This window comes from Capronia coronata (assembly GCF_000585585.1).
Source record: "Capronia coronata CBS 617.96 chromosome Unknown acBCG-supercont1.2, whole genome shotgun sequence".
Taxonomy (NCBI): domain Eukaryota; kingdom Fungi; phylum Ascomycota; class Eurotiomycetes; order Chaetothyriales; family Herpotrichiellaceae; genus Capronia; species Capronia coronata.
This window is the reverse complement of record NW_006912894.1, coordinates 3,980,668-3,996,406: the sequence shown is the minus strand read 5'-3', so window position 1 is coordinate 3,996,406 and position 15,739 is coordinate 3,980,668. Positions and strand designations below refer to the sequence as shown.

Genomic DNA, 15,739 nt, shown 5'->3' with positions numbered 1-15,739 from the left:
CCAAAGCTCCTGCACACACGCTACCGATTCCATACAGTCATTTGAGCCAGTGTCCTTGATACCGATTCGCCCTGTGCAATCATACCCAATTCGCCTCATCCATAACGCATTCGTCTGTTGGCTAGTTGATAGTACATGGAGGCATCAAAGAGGCATTAGTGAAACCCGAACCATATTGACAATTCGCCGATTTTCATTTCGTCATCACAAGTTGCTGGCCTAGGCCGCTTCACATGGTGAAGAAGTCCTGAGCTGAAGGGTCCAGGCCCATCTCCATGCCTCCATAATCAAGGAAGGTGTCGAACTCATTCCTCTCGGACTCGAGCTTCAACGGTAGCTGCGAGCTCTGGGAGGGCATACTGGTCGAGGAATCCGTGGGCAGACTGGAGAAGTCAAATGCCACGAGTTCGGGAGCAGGAGAGGAGCCCGAATGTGACAGACTGGGAAGGCTTTGTCCTGAATAGCCATTATCGGCGCCCATTAGCGGCAAGCTCTGGTCCATCGTGGGGAGGTCGGGCAGGAGTTGCATGTCACCGTTGTTGTGCAGATCTGGAATGTCGCCCAGGTCTGCCGGTGTCAGCTCCCGGTACGAGGGACTGGGCTTGTTGCCGGTCGAGTATCCTGGGCTAGCCGGGGGTGTGAAGGAGAAGGTGCCAGGTGGGAAGCCCATCATCTGATCCATACTCATGCCGCCTTGTTGCGGCATGCCAAAAAGACCCATGGATTCAATCGGCGATGTCCCCCGGATGCTCAGGTTGTCCATGTTCTCCGTCGGCGGCGATCCCCAACTCGAGATGGAACAGCTTGACGCTGAGGACCCATACGAGTCATGGGCCTCACTGTTCTTTTGCCTAGTTCGACTGGCCTTGTCGAGGCGGTTCTCCATCTCTGGTCGATGCTTTTTGGGTCTGCCTCGCTTGATCACTTTCTTGACAACGCCATCGAAGGCACCAATGCACATGCCTCGTTGCCGATGCCTCGTTAAAGCGTCGTGGCGGGCAAAGGAGTTGCCGCAGAGGCAAGGATATGGCTTAGTTCCCGTGTGGATTTTGGCGTGACGTTTCAGGTCGTGGCCTCGGACGAAGCATTTCTTGCAATGGCCACATCGAAATTGTCGGTCACCGAGGTGAGTCTGGACGTGCGACTTGATGTTCTCCTTTCTACCGAATTTCTTGTTGCAATCCTCATACTTGCAGATCCACTTGTTGTCCACAGGGTCTGGTCCTTCGATGAACTGGGCAATGTCATCCAGAGTGACGTTGGTCTCTTCGATTGAAGCTTCGATACCAGGCTCCAAGTTGAGATCTGAAATGGACATGCGGCGTGGCGAGAGAGCCGGTCTTCCCGGGGAGCTACTGCCAGCAGGAGCTCGCCCGGGGCTCAGTACAGGCACTAGCTGATTTGCGAGCCTCGACATATGGAATTCTCCATCCTGACCGAATCCAAAGTCGTAGTTGGCTGGCGCCGACTCGGACTTGACATTTACTCGTTCTTCTTGCTGTTGCGATGGCGGAGTCTGGAGTCGACGTCGTGATTCTGGGATGGGCATGTCGGCCATCTCGAAAGAAGCACCACTTTGAGGACCCATATAGTCCTGCTTGAATTCTTCATTCTCGATGATTCCTTGAAGGGATCTCCCTCGCGCCATATGAATGGGGTACGGTGACTGCAAAGCAGGTGATGCTTGTAGTGATCGTGAATACTGTACAGCTGGAGTGTGCTGGCTAAAGGGAGGTGTAAGAGGAAATTGCGCTTCTCATTGTCAGCATGCCTTCGGCGAAGAGGAACTCAAGTGGTCGAACTCACCAGTCTGGATTTGATGTGATGGCGTGTGTGGTCGTAACTGAGTCTGCACTCGCAGATCCGGTTGCGACATTCTCCGAGTGTCTATTGCGAGACCCCGGGTGGGTTGTGAATGGAGAAGGTGAGTATCTTGATAATACTGTGGATTGTTCTCGTCCATCATCCCCATGTTGGAAATCCCCTGTTGCATTGACATGTTGAGATCAGAGAAGAATTGTTGTGAGTGTGAGTAATCCATGCTCTGGGAATTCTGGTGCATGAATGCATTCATTGTCATGTTTTCATACGGCGTCCCCGGCATTGAGTTGGGGGACACCGCATATATACCGCACTCGGGTGAGATTGGTAAGTCCAAATGTGAGTTGTGTTGCTGCTGCTGGCCCGGTCTTGCGATTTTCTGCTGCTGCGCTTCCCGCAAAATTTGTTGTCCATGGATTGATCCTATGTTAGTCATACTTACCGCGCCGCCGTGATGCTGTTTGCGAATGGGACTTCGTTGTTGTTGATCAAACGATTGTCCTCTTCTGTGCATGTTTTGGCTTTGTGGCGGCATGTTGGTGCTAACCTTCATGGCTTCGAAGGCTACAACGGGCGTCGAGTTTTGCCTCCGATGTAGCCTCTGTCGTTGCTGAAGAGATGAAGGTGCGTTGGACATCATCTTAGGCGAGATGAGTTCGAATGGTTTCTTGTCGAAGGGGTGTCGTGGTATTTCCGGAGATTGGTTCCTTCTGTGGTTCGAGACTATGGGAATAGATTCAATTAGTTTCTGTCACCATTGCCATTGTCTGCATATGTATTTTGATCTCACTCACCTCACGCAGCGCAAGGGCTGCGGACCGGGCAGCGGTCTTTTCTTATCTAGCTTTCACCAGTCGCAGGCGATGCTTGCGACAGCTTTGGTATGAGAAGTGGCCCTCTCAGGGCGAGTACAAGTTGTAGGGTCAAAACTCGGGGCTCTGAGAGGCTTCTCGCTTGGCTTCTTTGTAGGTTCTTGTTTCTCCGACGGTGTCTTTGACTTGGTCTTGAGGGTTATGAGATGTGGAATGTGGGTGTCTGCAGGAGGGAGGAGAGGACGTGAGGTGTTGAGGGCAGAGTAGAAGTAGACAGGTCGTCGTCACTGCAGCGGGCGTCCTCAGGTGAGTTCGCAAGCCCGGCGTCAACACGGATTGTTGGCTGAGCAACGGCAGCCACTACCAGCTGCAGAGTTCGACTCCGGACCCAGTACGGACTAGACTGATACGGCGGAGCACTCGCAAGCACACAAGAGCTCAAGCCACGTAAAGCACGTGATTCTAGCCCGATTAGATAAGATCGTTGTGGAAGGCGGCAATTCTTGGCAAGCCCACGGTTGGCTTTGAAATTCCCACATCTTCAACTTGCTCTCGGACTTTCTTCTCGTTCTCATCAGCCCTTCTGCATTCAGAGGATTGAGGAAGACAATTCTTGTCGAGGTGAGTCCGCCCTCTGCTACCGTCCACTGCTTCCGAATTTTCGCATTCCATCTGCGGATATGACCTCGACGCTCCAACGGACTGCATGTATCCGTACGAATTTCGAAGCCAGATTGACTGAACATCGCAATTGTTCTCTAGATCTTCAATATGCAGATCTTCGTCAAGACCCTCACGGGCAAGACTATCACCCTTGAGGTGGAGTCTTCTGACACCATTGACAATGTCAAGTCCAAGATCCAAGGTATGTCCTTGCCAGTCGACTTTTCGACAGCCGGCCCTGTTTTCGGCCAGGCCCAGAACTAACTGTCGTTCTTGTAGACAAGGAAGGCATCCCGCCCGACCAGCAGCGCCTGATCTTCGCCGGCAAGCAACTCGAAGACGGCCGCACTCTGTCCGACTACAACATCCAGAAGGAGTCGACTCTGCACCTGGTCCTGCGCCTTCGTGGTGGCGCCAAGAAGCGCAAAAAGAAGGTCTACACCACCCCGAAGAAGATCAAGCACAAGCGCAAGAAGACCAAGTTGGCCGTGCTCAAGTACTACAAGGTCGATGGCGATGGCAAGATCGAGCGCTTGAGGCGCGAGTGCCCGACCAAGGAGTGTGGTGCCGGTGTCTTCATGGCCGCCATGCACAACCGACAATACTGCGGTCGCTGCCACTTGACCTACGTCTTTGACGAGTCGAAATAGGCGGCCAGCGCGGGCTTGTCTGCAAGGCCGGCTTAATATTGATTCTGGCACAGCATGTTCAATCAAGAGGGATTATCTAGCTGAAGAGAACCTGCCGCCATTCCTCTGAGCTGGCGGAATCAATCAAGGACATTCCAATAATTTCTCTATCTTGACCTCGTGCTGTTGGGGCGTTCTCGCTGCCCTAAACGCTTTCCCTGCTTTTATGCCTACATGCACCCGAACGCAATGTAAGCAGTTTTGCCTTGGAAAATGCTGTGCTCCGCGGTTCGCCCACAGATATCACTGAGGATGTGCGCCAATGAGTAGGTAGTGCAGACTTACCCTCTGGCTTACCAAGGCAGGATCACAAGAGGCGAACAACAAGCGTAACCACCACCCGGGTTTCTGTAGGAGATAAACATGCAATATCAAGGTCGAGCCCAGCAACAACAGGGCGTTCATGCGGGTGAAGGTTCAAGATGTCCGAAGCGCCACTGCATGCAGTGCAGGGCATCAGTAAAAATGCAGTGGGTGATGTTCAACCCAACCAATGGCAGACCTGCAGCTAAATAAGATCCTTAACGCGCCCTTATCGATTGTGGTTTGTTTACTAGCGACTACCATCGAACCTCAATCGTAGCGCTCAACCAACGACTCGCACCGGATTGGTATGCCAGACATACAACCACTCGGCGTCCAACATACTAGTAGAGCAACTCTCTCTCTCACGCAGACGTTTCCATCTTCAAGATGGAGTCAGAGGACAATCTCCAGCCTCATCGCATCCCCGACTCACACCATCGCAAAATCGAACTCCAATCCCCCGCCGACCTCACATACCTCCAAGCGAATCTGGTCGCGTCCGCGAAGGAGAAACTCGATCTTCACTTCCCACTATCGGCGGCGCAAAATGGCGGAGCTGGTCACGCGCAGCCCGCAACAGTCATCTCGCTAGATGGCGTGGACTCTAGTGCCAGTGCCATTGCCAGCGCCAATGGCAGCAATGGTCAAACACCAGCGGTAGCAGCCACGGTCGGCGCAGCACAGAGACAAGAGCAGGAAGACCCTTTGCGCGCCCGCGTTAGACAGCTCGTGGACTCCTTCATGGCCAGAACATGGGAGGGCGCGAGCAAGAACATCACGGTCAACGGCATGGATGCGGCTTCCTTCCCGCTCTTGACCAGCACGACAACCACTACGACCACCAGTACGGATATAAATGCACATTCGACCGGACCCCAGGAAGAAAGGGAAGGCATCAATTTCGTCTATGAAGCATACGACACGCGACTGCAAGCCAAAGTGGCAGGATTGTATGGCGAACTGGAGACACTCACGGCCCAAGTAAGCCGCTTGAGGAGGACGGCACCGAAGCAAGGAGCCGACGAATACCGCAACAGGTTGATGGCGCAGCTGGCCGAAGAGGAAGAACAGTTTCAAGCTGAAATGGCTGCGTTGCGCCACAAAGCGGCGAGTGGATCACAAGAAGGTGCTTTGAAGCTGGAGCCGCCGCTGCGGGAAGGTTGGCATGACGATGTCAAGACCATGTTTGAACACGCGACGGGCGAATTGATGGCTCTGGCTGGTCTCGCGGGGTCTGAGGGTGACATTCGGTCTGGTCAGGCCAGCTTGACTGAGACGGTGGGCAAAGTCCAACGGGCGAGGAATGTGGCTTTGGAGTTTGAGTGAGGAGACTTGGCATAATGCCTGGAAACTACACAAACGCGCTGTCGCAAGACCCCGACCGACAACGCACCTTGCGATGGCATTCCACCCGTGTTGCAGTCCCAGATAGTGACCATGTGCGTTGCTGTCGCGTCTACCAGTAGGGAGACTAGCTACGCCAGCAGCTGCAGAATTGTGACGCGCAGGTCTACACATCTTGTGTTCTCGGTCGATTGGGAGACGTCGCCTCGGAATCTAGCATTATCCTGCTGCTATGATACACGGGTGACCGAGAGGTTGAGTGGCTCAGAGGTCGAGATACCTTCAAGTGTCGACGGTGCACCAGGGCCCGCTGCTGTGAGCACCAACCGGCCCATGGAGGACATACAACCCAGTTGGTACCCCAGTTACGATTTCTGTCTCCAAGAGAGGCTGAAGAATCCACCGACTTTCGAGTAACGGAACGCAACGGTCAAACTATGCGGCCCTCAAGTCGAAGCCAGTACAGGCAGTGGAAGGAGGCTGCCGTGCTCATAGCCACGTCAGGGTCCAAGTCGACTCACGTGTGTCAATAAGCCGGTAATGGAGAACCTACCAGGACAGCGATAGGGAGTAGGAGGGATGCAGGAGAAGCTGAAATCACAAAGAAGGCGGAAATGTTGGCGTTTACCTCCTTTGTGTGCACCTCTTCGCACAGGGTGATTGTCGCGCTACACGGTGCCGTACGCAGGCTCAACCAGAGTATTTCAATGGGAGTGATAGAGGAACCAGTGTCGCCACGGACGCCAGGAATGCGATGTGCCATTGACCAGTATTCTGCCCAAACTCGATAATTTCTGGATACATGAATGGCCCCCCAATACGTTGCCTGAGGAACATAGGTGGCACCACCCTCGTCTCTGCCTGGCGAGAGTATGGCCGACCCTCCACCGTGCAAACTCCGCGTCTTGATTTGAGATTTCCGGTAAATTCATCCTTGCGTTGATCTAAGCACCTGCCAGAGGCATCTTGGGACCCTCTGCAGGAGCGTTTTCTGCCTCGGCGGGTGCCGACGCGGGAGCAGGCTTACCTGCCGTTAACGGATCCTGAGCACCACCGGTGGGCGCTGGCTGGACAGTGTTCGCAGCATCCTTGCCGGTCACAGGATCTTGCCTGGCCCACTTCGGGGGTCTAACCCACTGGGGATCTTTCCAAGGACCTTCGTCGCTATACTGGCAACCGCCCTCGCACTCGCAAGCCCCGCCGAGGATCTTGGGAAGATTTTCTGCGGGCACCTGCTTGAGGAGTTCCGGCAGGTAGTTTGAGCCAAGCACATGAATCTTGGCCACTGTGATCGGATCGAGGAAACCTTTGATGAAGTTGAAGACACTGCTGAATCCCCATGGCGCATTGATGATGTACAATTTACCCAGTCGTTCTGGGTAGTAATCTTGGGAAATGGCACTGACCGACTTGAGATAACCATAGACGGATGGGATCTTGGTCACGCCGACACCCTTCATGTCCATGATCGTGCAACAGGTCTCGAGAAGCTTGCCGGCTTTTCGGCTGCAGGCAGGGAGACGCGGGTCGGCAACCTTCTCGTATTCCACAACAAGGTTTTGAATCATGCGTTCTGCGGTGGTGATCTTGTACATGGCGTTAAGGTCGATTTTCCCATATTGCTCGATGTAGACGGGCCGACCATCCTACGAAGGTTTTGTAAGTAACAATGCAGGCCCAGAGACTATTGTCTCGCGGGAGTGTAGAGAGACTCACCTTGTCCGTCTTGTGGTAGTACTGGGGATAGTATTGGAAGACCTGATCCTTTTCCGTGTACTCAAAGTTGCGGACTAGGTCATCGACGCCGAACTCCTTGCGCCAGTGCTCATTTTTGATAAACCTATGCTTCCATCAATACGGGAACACGTTGTGTGAGAAGTCTGGATGGATCGTACATCTGCTTCGCGGCCTCGACATGGAATTTCCGGGCTCTTAGAAAGCGCAGCAAGGTCAAAGTGTCCAGCCTCTCCTTGTAGCCTTCTTGTTCCAACATTGCTCGGAGCTGGTGTACCTGTGCATCCTGCTCCTTTGTTGTGTGGCCTGGATGCCCCGGTTGTGTCTCGGGAGAAGTTGTGGGAAAGTCGTAGTCGTCATATTTAGGGTCTAGGTCCATGTGATGGCTGCCGGCTTGGGAGTCTTTAGAAAGTCGCGACATCTTGTGTGAGGTAAACAAGCCAGAGTGTGGTGTCTAATGTTTTTGATCTCAATCTTTAGTTCAGCACCACCAACCGCATCAAGGGGGGTTTAGCACGCACTGACGACGATCAAGGGTGCCGGAGAACAGACGGCTGCGCGATACAGCGGCTGGTACGAGTGGATGAAGCCGAGTCTGGCAAGTATGAATGAGTAGCGAGACCAGGAGGTGAACTGTAGGAGAGCCTGTAGTATGGAGTGATCAGACTGGATCACAAACACAGGAGCAATTTATTGAATGGAGGATACCTGGAAATCTGAGGTCCCGGGGGTCAATCAAGCAGTACTACGTAGTACTAGTAACAGAGGAGTAGGTAGTAGCTGAGGTACTACTAACTCTGTAGCGGCCAGAGTGCCTACGGGAACAGTAATTTCGTGGCGCAGGCACCACAACGGTGCTTTGAGCCCCTCGTTCAAGTTGGCTATGACGCAGGGAGCTGAATGTTTTCGCGCCGCAGTTCGTTGAGAGTTCGTGCCTCTCTGCGCTATCTCATCGATGCAAACACACCATTCAATCACACACTGCGGCTGTCCATCCACCTCTGATAATTTTGACAATTTTTTGCCTCCATCTTCCCTGAACCTGCCAGTGTGGCGCTTTAACACGGACTCGAATCGGATTCTCTAGTCCTATTGGGATCGGGACGATATATCTGGGGGCCACACAGTGCAACCACTCAGAGGTGACTCACTAGTCATTCTGCATGCAGTGTGAACAGGCTTCACTTTACCCAATTTCGTCGACCAGGACAGTGGAATAAATAGAAGAATCCGTTGTAACTGGTACGATGATTTGATGACCGCAAGGAGAAACATGCATACAACGAGTCTGCGACCTCAGGACATGCAATTCAACATCAACAATCTCTGCCTGGCAAGACCGTAACATCAATCCCAGGCGCAAATTTGCCGTCTATTACTTTTTGTCTAAGGCGCGAACATACCAAACCAAAATGCCGCCCAAAACCTCGAAGCCCGCTGGAGGGAAAGGCAGATCAGGAGATGACAGCAAAGAGGAGCCCTTAACAGCGGTCATTGTCGCCGATACCTTTGAGACGAGATTTGCCCCGTTCACGCTCGAGAGGCCGCGATGTCTCCTGTCACTCGCCAATACCCCGTTGATCGATTATACTCTGGAATATCTTGCTAGCGCTGGTGTTCAGGTCGTTTACCTCTACCCGGGTGCTCATGTCGAACAAGTGGAATCATATCTGGACTCGTCCCGATGGAAGTCTCCTAATTCGCCTTTCGACAGCCTCACCATCCTCCGCTGCATGGCAAGCTCCGTCGGCGATGTCATGAGAGACTTGGATCAGAAACATCTCATCGCCGGAGACTTTCTCGTAGTCACTGGTGATGTGATCTCCAACTTCCCGATTGAGCCAGCATTACGCCAACACAAAAGTCGAAGAGAGAAAGACAAGAACGCCATCATGACCATGATACTGAGAGAGGCCGAGCCGGGCACCCACGATCATGGGGGTGGAATTGTGCCGACATTTGTCCTCGACCCGACCAAACAGAGATGCTTACACTACGAAGAGTCATTCCCGGGGACTCAATTCACTGCTCACATCGATCCGGATATCCTGAAGTCACCAGAGATTGACGTGAGGCAGGATCTGATTGACTGCAGGCTGGATATTTGTACACCAGATGTGCTCAGTCTCTGGTCGGACAACTTCGACAACCAAGCCCCTCGCAAAGATTTTCTCTTTGGCGTCTTGAAGGATTACGAGCTGAACGGCAAGACCATCCACACATACATCGTCCAAGATCATTATGCCTCGAGGGCTGCTGATTTCTGGTTCTACAACGCCATATCTGAAGACTTCAAGCGGGGAATGGTCACATCTCTTGCAGTTGAGAACAACGTTTTCGGCGATACGCACTACGATCGTACTCAGCGAGGACATGTTGTCGATCGGAGCGTTATTACAGCAAGACCTACCAAACTCGGAGCCGAATCTATCGTTGGCCCGAGGAGCAGCATTGGCGCTGGCTGTGACATAAAGAGCACCGTGGTGGGCCAGCGATGCCACATCGGCAAAGGCACGGTGCTTGACGGCGCCTACGTCTGGGATGATGCAACGATAGGGAACAATGTCAAGATCTTACGTGCAATCGTCGGAAATGAGGCATTCATAGGGGATGACTGCATCATAGGCGAAGGGGCCTTGATTTCCTATGGCGTCAAAATTGCACCTGGGACTACCGTGCCTGCGGGTGCCAGAATCTGTAAAACGCAAGCAGGATCTGACAGCGGACACAAGAACGATGCGCTAGTTGGTGGTGATGCAGGTGAAGGTCATGCTTATGCCGATGATGACGAGGACGACTACTTCGGCTCGAGGGTCTCGAGGCTGATCTATGAGAAGCCAGAATTCGCAGATTCGATCTCGACACTAGATTCTGATCTTTCCGAAGATGAAATCTCTTCGAAGGGCGGGTCGAGAAGCCAAAGTTTCGCAACATCGGTGTCCGACGAAGACACTAGCGATCGATTCCAGCACGATACAGTGGCGATTCTTGTACAACGAATGCAGGAAGGCAAGCAAGCGGACGATATGCTCAGCGAGCTGATGGGCCTGAGGTTTAGTGGAGGTGCGGACGAGACCCAAGTCCGCAAAGCTGTTGCGGTCGCCTTGATGAAGTACATACACGCTCAGATCGAGTCCGGAATAGCTCCGGCAGAGGCGACAAGACGAGCTCTCACTGCGTACAATACGCTGATCAGAAGAAAGGGGGCCACCCAGGCCACCGAAGCGCAGGTGGCATTCCTGCTGGACGCTCAAAGGGACCTGACCCGGCGCAAAGAAGGCGGCAAGACGCTACTGTTCGTCATCAAAGATCTTTACGACCTTGAGATCTTTGGCGAAGAAGCATTCTCCGAGTGGTGGGCGGATGGAAGATCGAGTCATGACCCTGACATGGCTGCGGTCAAGCAACAGAGTGCACCATTTATCGAATGGCTGGAAAATGCCGAGAGCGAGAGCGAGAGCGAGGAGGAGGACGAGGAGGAGGACGAGTGATGTTGTCAACGTGAAACTGATGCCGCCAAATAGACATAGTAGACTCCATCCACCATCAATAAATCAGGTATCCAACCTTAGTCCTTATATGGCCGTTCATTATCTTGTGATACAGCAATTCGGTAAATACAGGTAGTCAATCTTCCGACGTTGCGAGGTGAAGCCGGCAAAAGGCGCAGTTACGGTCACGTGGACATGGTGATGATGACGGACTCAACCGTATGGTGGGCCAAACGAACCGGCTGCGACGACGCCGCCGCCACCACCACTGAATCAGCCATGAACCTGGAACCATTCCCGGACAGCCACTGCCGACTGACCCTGGATCTGATCCTCTTGGGATCTCCTACTATTATTGCATTTGACCACGTCCTCATCTTCCTACAGTTCCTACAGTACCTTCATGTCCAGTTCTAACACTTCCTAATTGAGACCACGCTCTGTCCCAGCCCCTAGACGAGCCCGTGCGCCCATTTAGGCACACCCCTCTTCAATCGTCCCGACCGATAGCGAGGTTGACTCGTGGTATTCCCACCCGCAGCCTGTCGTCTCGTTTGGAGACACAGCTGCCATTACTATAAGCCAACACGACATCTCAAGCGAAGAAAAGAAAGGCAGTGGAGTGCGTCACAGACGCGTCGAAACAAGGGCCTCTGAAATCCCGCAAGACCTCCTCCATCCAGGCGCAGGCACCCTCCACCCCCATCACAGAGCACGGCTCGCCTTCCTTGCGGGAGATGGACTCTGAGGACGACTTCATGTCTGACCCGCCTAGCGGGGATGAGATTGACTTCGACGAAGGCACGCAAGATAGTGATATCGGAAGCCTTGGCGGAGGTGAGTGAACCCAAACAGTACCCTCAATGACTTGCAACGGCTGACAAATGACAGACTATGATCACGATCACGATGGTGGCTTTGGCTACGAAAAGGACATCCTTGCCAACCCACAGAAACCCTTTGAAGTCGATTACAGAGTCCTCAGCCCCAAGGAAATCCAAATGCACCAAGAGCGTCAGTTCCAGGAGGTTTCGTCGATCATAGAACTACCACCTGAACAAACCGCAATCCTCCTGCGGTACATGAGATGGAACAAAGAGAAACTCATCGAGTCATACATGGACAACCCAGAGCAGGTGCTCGAGTCTGCAGGCTTGGGAGCAACAGTGGACCCGTCACCGAAGACCGAGACGGTGAAAGGGTTTACATGCGACATCTGCTATGAGGATGACCCGGCAATGCAAACATACGCTATGAAGTGTGGGCACAGATATTGCGTCGATTGTTACTCTCACTACCTGACCCAGAAAGTCAAGCAGGAAGGAGAAGCCGCCAGAATTGAGTGCCCCTATGACGGTTGTCACCGCATTGTGGACTCCAAATCCCTGAGATTGCTGGTCGACCAGAACGTTCAGGACCGATACGAAGTGCTCCTCACCAGGACCTATGTCGATGATAAAGACAATCTGAAGTGGTGTCCGGCACCAGAGTGCGAATATGCTGTGGAGTGCTCCGTCAAGAAGCGCGACCTGAATCGCGTTGTCCCAACGGTGCGGTGTGCGCTCGAACATAGCTTCTGCTTTGGATGTACCCTGGCCGACCACCGTCCGGCTCCCTGCTCTCTAGTCAAGATGTGGCTCAAGAAATGCGAAGACGATTCGGAGACCTCGAATTGGATATCAGCCAATACGAAGGAATGTCCCAAATGTCATTCAACCATCGAGAAGAACGGCGGCTGCAACCACATGACCTGTCGAAAATGCAAACACGAGTTCTGTTGGATGTGCATGGGTCCATGGTCCGAACATGGAACCAGTTGGTACAATTGCAATCGATTCGAAGAAAAGTCCGGGGCGGATGCACGCGATGCTCAGGCGCGTTCCCGACACTCTCTCGAACGATACCTGCATTACTACAACCGTTACGCCAATCACGAGCAGTCGGCCAAGTTGGACAAGGACTTATGGGTCAAGACGGAGAAGAAAATGACCAGTCTTCAATCGCAGTCGAACATGTCTTGGATCGAGGTACAGTTTCTTGATACTGCGTCCAAGGCTCTACTAGCTTGCCGGCAGACTCTTAAATGGACCTACGCGTTTGCATTTTACTTGGAACGCAACAACATGACCGAAATTTTTGAGGACAACCAGAAAGACTTGGAAATGGCTGTTGAAAATCTTAGCCAGATGTTCGAGAAGCCAGTGACCGAACTGGGAAGTCTGAAAGTGGAAATCTTAGACAAGACGACCTATTGCAACCGCAGACGCGAGATCTTGCTGAGTGACACGGCGGAAAACTTGAAGAAAGGTACGGGATGCATCAGGGGCCATTGATATGCTCATCGCTAACATGTCGTCGATAGATCAGTGGAAGTTCAATGTCGACTTATGATCTCCTGGTGAGCAAGCAAGGATTGTGTAAAGTTGGCTGAGGCAGTATGTGCCTTTTGTATCGGATAGCGAGGCGTTTACCAGCGGAAGGGGCTCTTTGGATGCATGGTCATGGGAATGGCGCTTCGACCGCAGGTTCTACATATTTACACCGGATGGCCGGGCGCACGGGCTGTAGAGAGCGTCACAAACATATGTTGAGATTGGGATGAAGGATTCATTCCCAGGAGATACTCTGAACCTCCCACCTTCTGTAGCCGTGGACCGTGATCCCCGTGGATGTTCGAAGACAACATTGAGATTTGTTCCAAGCATGGTATGATTGCAAGTACTCTACAGAGTAGTCTTTCGCCCCTCCCGGGTCAATGATATCCTGGCTGTTTGCATAAGGCTCAAATCTCTTCCGACAAGAGTACTAACGTAGCTGCGACCATCTCATCTCAATCAAAAAGCCGGGCTTTGATCCAGCCTCTTCCACGCTTCTGCCAGTGTTACTCTCTAGGCCGCCGATTCGGCCGGAAGGGCGAGGAAACGGACGACATGGAGACGTGTTAGGAGCGAGTCCAAGCCAGATCAAGAGATCAGCAGCGAGCTCGGAGGCTGCCCTGGACCGAACTAAAGCACTCCAGGGCTAGGGGGGCGACCGCGGAGGCAAGCGAATTGGTGGCGGCGAGAGCTAGGCAAGAATAAATGCTCTGTAACGGGGGACTTGGAAGGATAAGGAGTAACTCCTTGGGCTTAGGAGGCCTGTGGGTAGCCAACTAATAAGCGTCATGAATGACGGATGGATGGTGGCAGGCCCGGGGCCCAGCCAGTCCCAGCCAGTAGCCATTAGCTAACCACTGGCACAGCTCAAAAGTTATCCGGAGAACAAATTCTCGAGAGGCGGATCTGATCTGATTAGTTAGTATGCTGCGCAGGCCTCGCTCTGTTCTCTTACTGACCGAATGCCCATTGCATCGGCCACCATTTTCCCTCCACACTGACTGTTTGCTTGTCTGCTCTCCTCTTCTCCACGAACCTACGAGTGTCAAGGGACGATCCCGATCCAAATTGCAGCTGTGCTCTCGTCGACCGACTCGACATCCGCACCGCACTGGAGAAAGAGAGCCAGCCAGCCAGCCATACGTCTGCTGCAATCGTGGCGGCGTCAGCCAAATTCCCAGCGGCATTGCCCGCGGAGAATATGTCACTATCGAGCAGTCCAGATGCAGTACCTGGCGAGGAATTCGAGTATGTGCTATGTGCTCGTTGTCCTTGCAACGTTGCCGGAGTGAATGGTCTAATATTGACAACTTTTTGTAGCTACGAAGCTCTGCCTCCGAATTATGGGCTGGGGCACAACATGATGGCCGGCGCATTCGCCGGTATCGCAGTATGCAAAACCGAAAGACGGGGGATGATCCGTACAGGAGACTGATGTGGTTTTAGGAACATACCGTGATGTATCCTGTGGACTTGATGAAGGTACGCCGCCGCCCTCTGTCGCCCCCACTGATCAAGAAGTGGCTAATCTGATATTGGTGGCTAGACACGGATGCAAATCATAAATCCTTCCGCTGGCGGCCTCTACACCGGACTCTCACACGCAGTATCTACAATATACCGAATAGAAGGATTACGGACATTATGGAGAGGTGTGACGAGCGTGATAGTCGGAGCAGGTGTGCATCTACCCAGAGTTGCGGGCACGTGTGGACATGGTTGACATATCCCCTAGGTCCTGCTCACGCTGTCTATTTTGGCACATATGAGATTGTCAAAGAGAAAGCAGGCGGAAACAGGGCAGACGGGAAGCATCACCCTTTTGCGGCTGGTATGGACGATTCCCGTATTACTATCGCCCGACGCCCCTGCTAACACGATCCAGCTGCCAGCGGAGCCTGCGCAACGATTACGAGTGATGCCTTAATGAATCCCTTTGATGGTATGATATGAGGAATGAGCCGCGCGCATGGAAGGGCGACATGCTAAAAAGGCCACAGTTATCAAGCAGCGAATGCAAGTCCACGGCTCGACATATCGATCAATCACAGAGTGTGCCCGTTCAATATTTCGAAACGAAGGTATTTCGGCATTCTACTTATCCTACCCGACCACGTTGTGCATGACGGTACCGTTCACGGCGACCCAATTCATGGCCTACGAGTCATTGTCCAAGGTCATGAATCCGCGGAAAGAATATGATCCCATCACCCATTGCGTGGCGGGTGGCTTGGCCGGAGCATTTGCTGCGGGAATCACCACACCACTCGATGTTATCAAAACTTTGCTACAGACACGAGGAGTCAGCCAGCAGGATGAGATTCGGAATGTCCGAGGACTGGCGCATGCTGCTTCCATCATCAAGAAGCAGTTTGGTTGGCGAGGCTTCATGAGGGGCTGGCGACCCCGAATCATCAGCACCATGCCAAGCACCGCCATTTGCTGGTAAGACATGTCTCCCTTGGCCATATTCGTTGAGTATTGTCTCTAACCCAGGCATTTCT

At 52.9% G+C, this 15,739-nt stretch overlaps 7 protein-coding genes across 7 annotated transcripts; 5 read left to right on the top strand and 2 right to left on the bottom strand.

Annotated features, from left to right (window-relative positions):
• Positions 1-229: 229 nt before the first annotated feature.
• A1O1_03114 (uncharacterized protein) lies at positions 230-2,461 on the bottom strand (the record flags this gene model as incomplete). The annotated part of the gene is made up of 2 exons (XM_007724021.1): positions 230-1,752; positions 1,807-2,461. The coding sequence occupies 2 exons, from the start codon at positions 2,459-2,461 to the stop codon at positions 230-232; spliced, it is 2,178 nt and encodes a 725-aa protein (XP_007722211.1).
• A 943-nt stretch (positions 2,462-3,404) lies between these two features.
• On the top strand, positions 3,405-3,946 carry A1O1_03113 (ubiquitin-40S ribosomal protein S27a; the record flags this gene model as incomplete). Its single annotated transcript, XM_007724020.1, has 2 exons — positions 3,405-3,498; positions 3,576-3,946. The coding sequence occupies 2 exons, from the start codon at positions 3,405-3,407 to the stop codon at positions 3,944-3,946; spliced, it is 465 nt and encodes a 154-aa protein (XP_007722210.1).
• Positions 3,947-4,678: 732 nt separating this feature from the next.
• A1O1_03112 (uncharacterized protein) lies at positions 4,679-5,617 on the top strand (the record flags this gene model as incomplete). The annotated part of the gene is made up of 1 exon (XM_007724019.1): positions 4,679-5,617. The coding sequence occupies one exon, from the start codon at positions 4,679-4,681 to the stop codon at positions 5,615-5,617; it is 939 nt and encodes a 312-aa protein (XP_007722209.1).
• Positions 5,618-6,579: 962 nt separating this feature from the next.
• Positions 6,580-7,790, bottom strand: A1O1_03111 (uncharacterized protein; the record flags this gene model as incomplete). Its single annotated transcript, XM_007724018.1, has 3 exons — positions 6,580-7,281; positions 7,352-7,475; positions 7,531-7,790. 3 exons carry the CDS (start codon positions 7,788-7,790, stop codon positions 6,580-6,582), a joined length of 1,086 nt encoding a protein of 361 aa, XP_007722208.1.
• A 991-nt stretch (positions 7,791-8,781) lies between these two features.
• On the top strand, positions 8,782-10,860 carry A1O1_03110 (uncharacterized protein; the record flags this gene model as incomplete). Its single annotated transcript, XM_007724017.1, has 1 exon — positions 8,782-10,860. One exon carries the CDS (start codon positions 8,782-8,784, stop codon positions 10,858-10,860), a length of 2,079 nt encoding a protein of 692 aa, XP_007722207.1.
• A 737-nt stretch (positions 10,861-11,597) lies between these two features.
• A1O1_03109 (ubiquitin-conjugating enzyme E2, other) lies at positions 11,598-13,193 on the top strand (the record flags this gene model as incomplete). Its single annotated transcript, XM_007724016.1, has 2 exons — positions 11,598-11,697; positions 11,752-13,193. The coding sequence occupies 2 exons, from the start codon at positions 11,598-11,600 to the stop codon at positions 13,191-13,193; spliced, it is 1,542 nt and encodes a 513-aa protein (XP_007722206.1).
• Positions 13,194-14,436: 1,243 nt separating this feature from the next.
• On the top strand, positions 14,437-15,684 carry A1O1_03108 (solute carrier family 25, member 46; the record flags this gene model as incomplete). The annotated part of the gene is made up of 7 exons (XM_007724015.1): positions 14,437-14,483; positions 14,556-14,625; positions 14,682-14,717; positions 14,782-14,914; positions 14,971-15,066; positions 15,121-15,177; positions 15,236-15,684. 7 exons carry the CDS (start codon positions 14,437-14,439, stop codon positions 15,682-15,684), a joined length of 888 nt encoding a protein of 295 aa, XP_007722205.1.
• Positions 15,685-15,739: the final 55 nt, after the last annotated feature.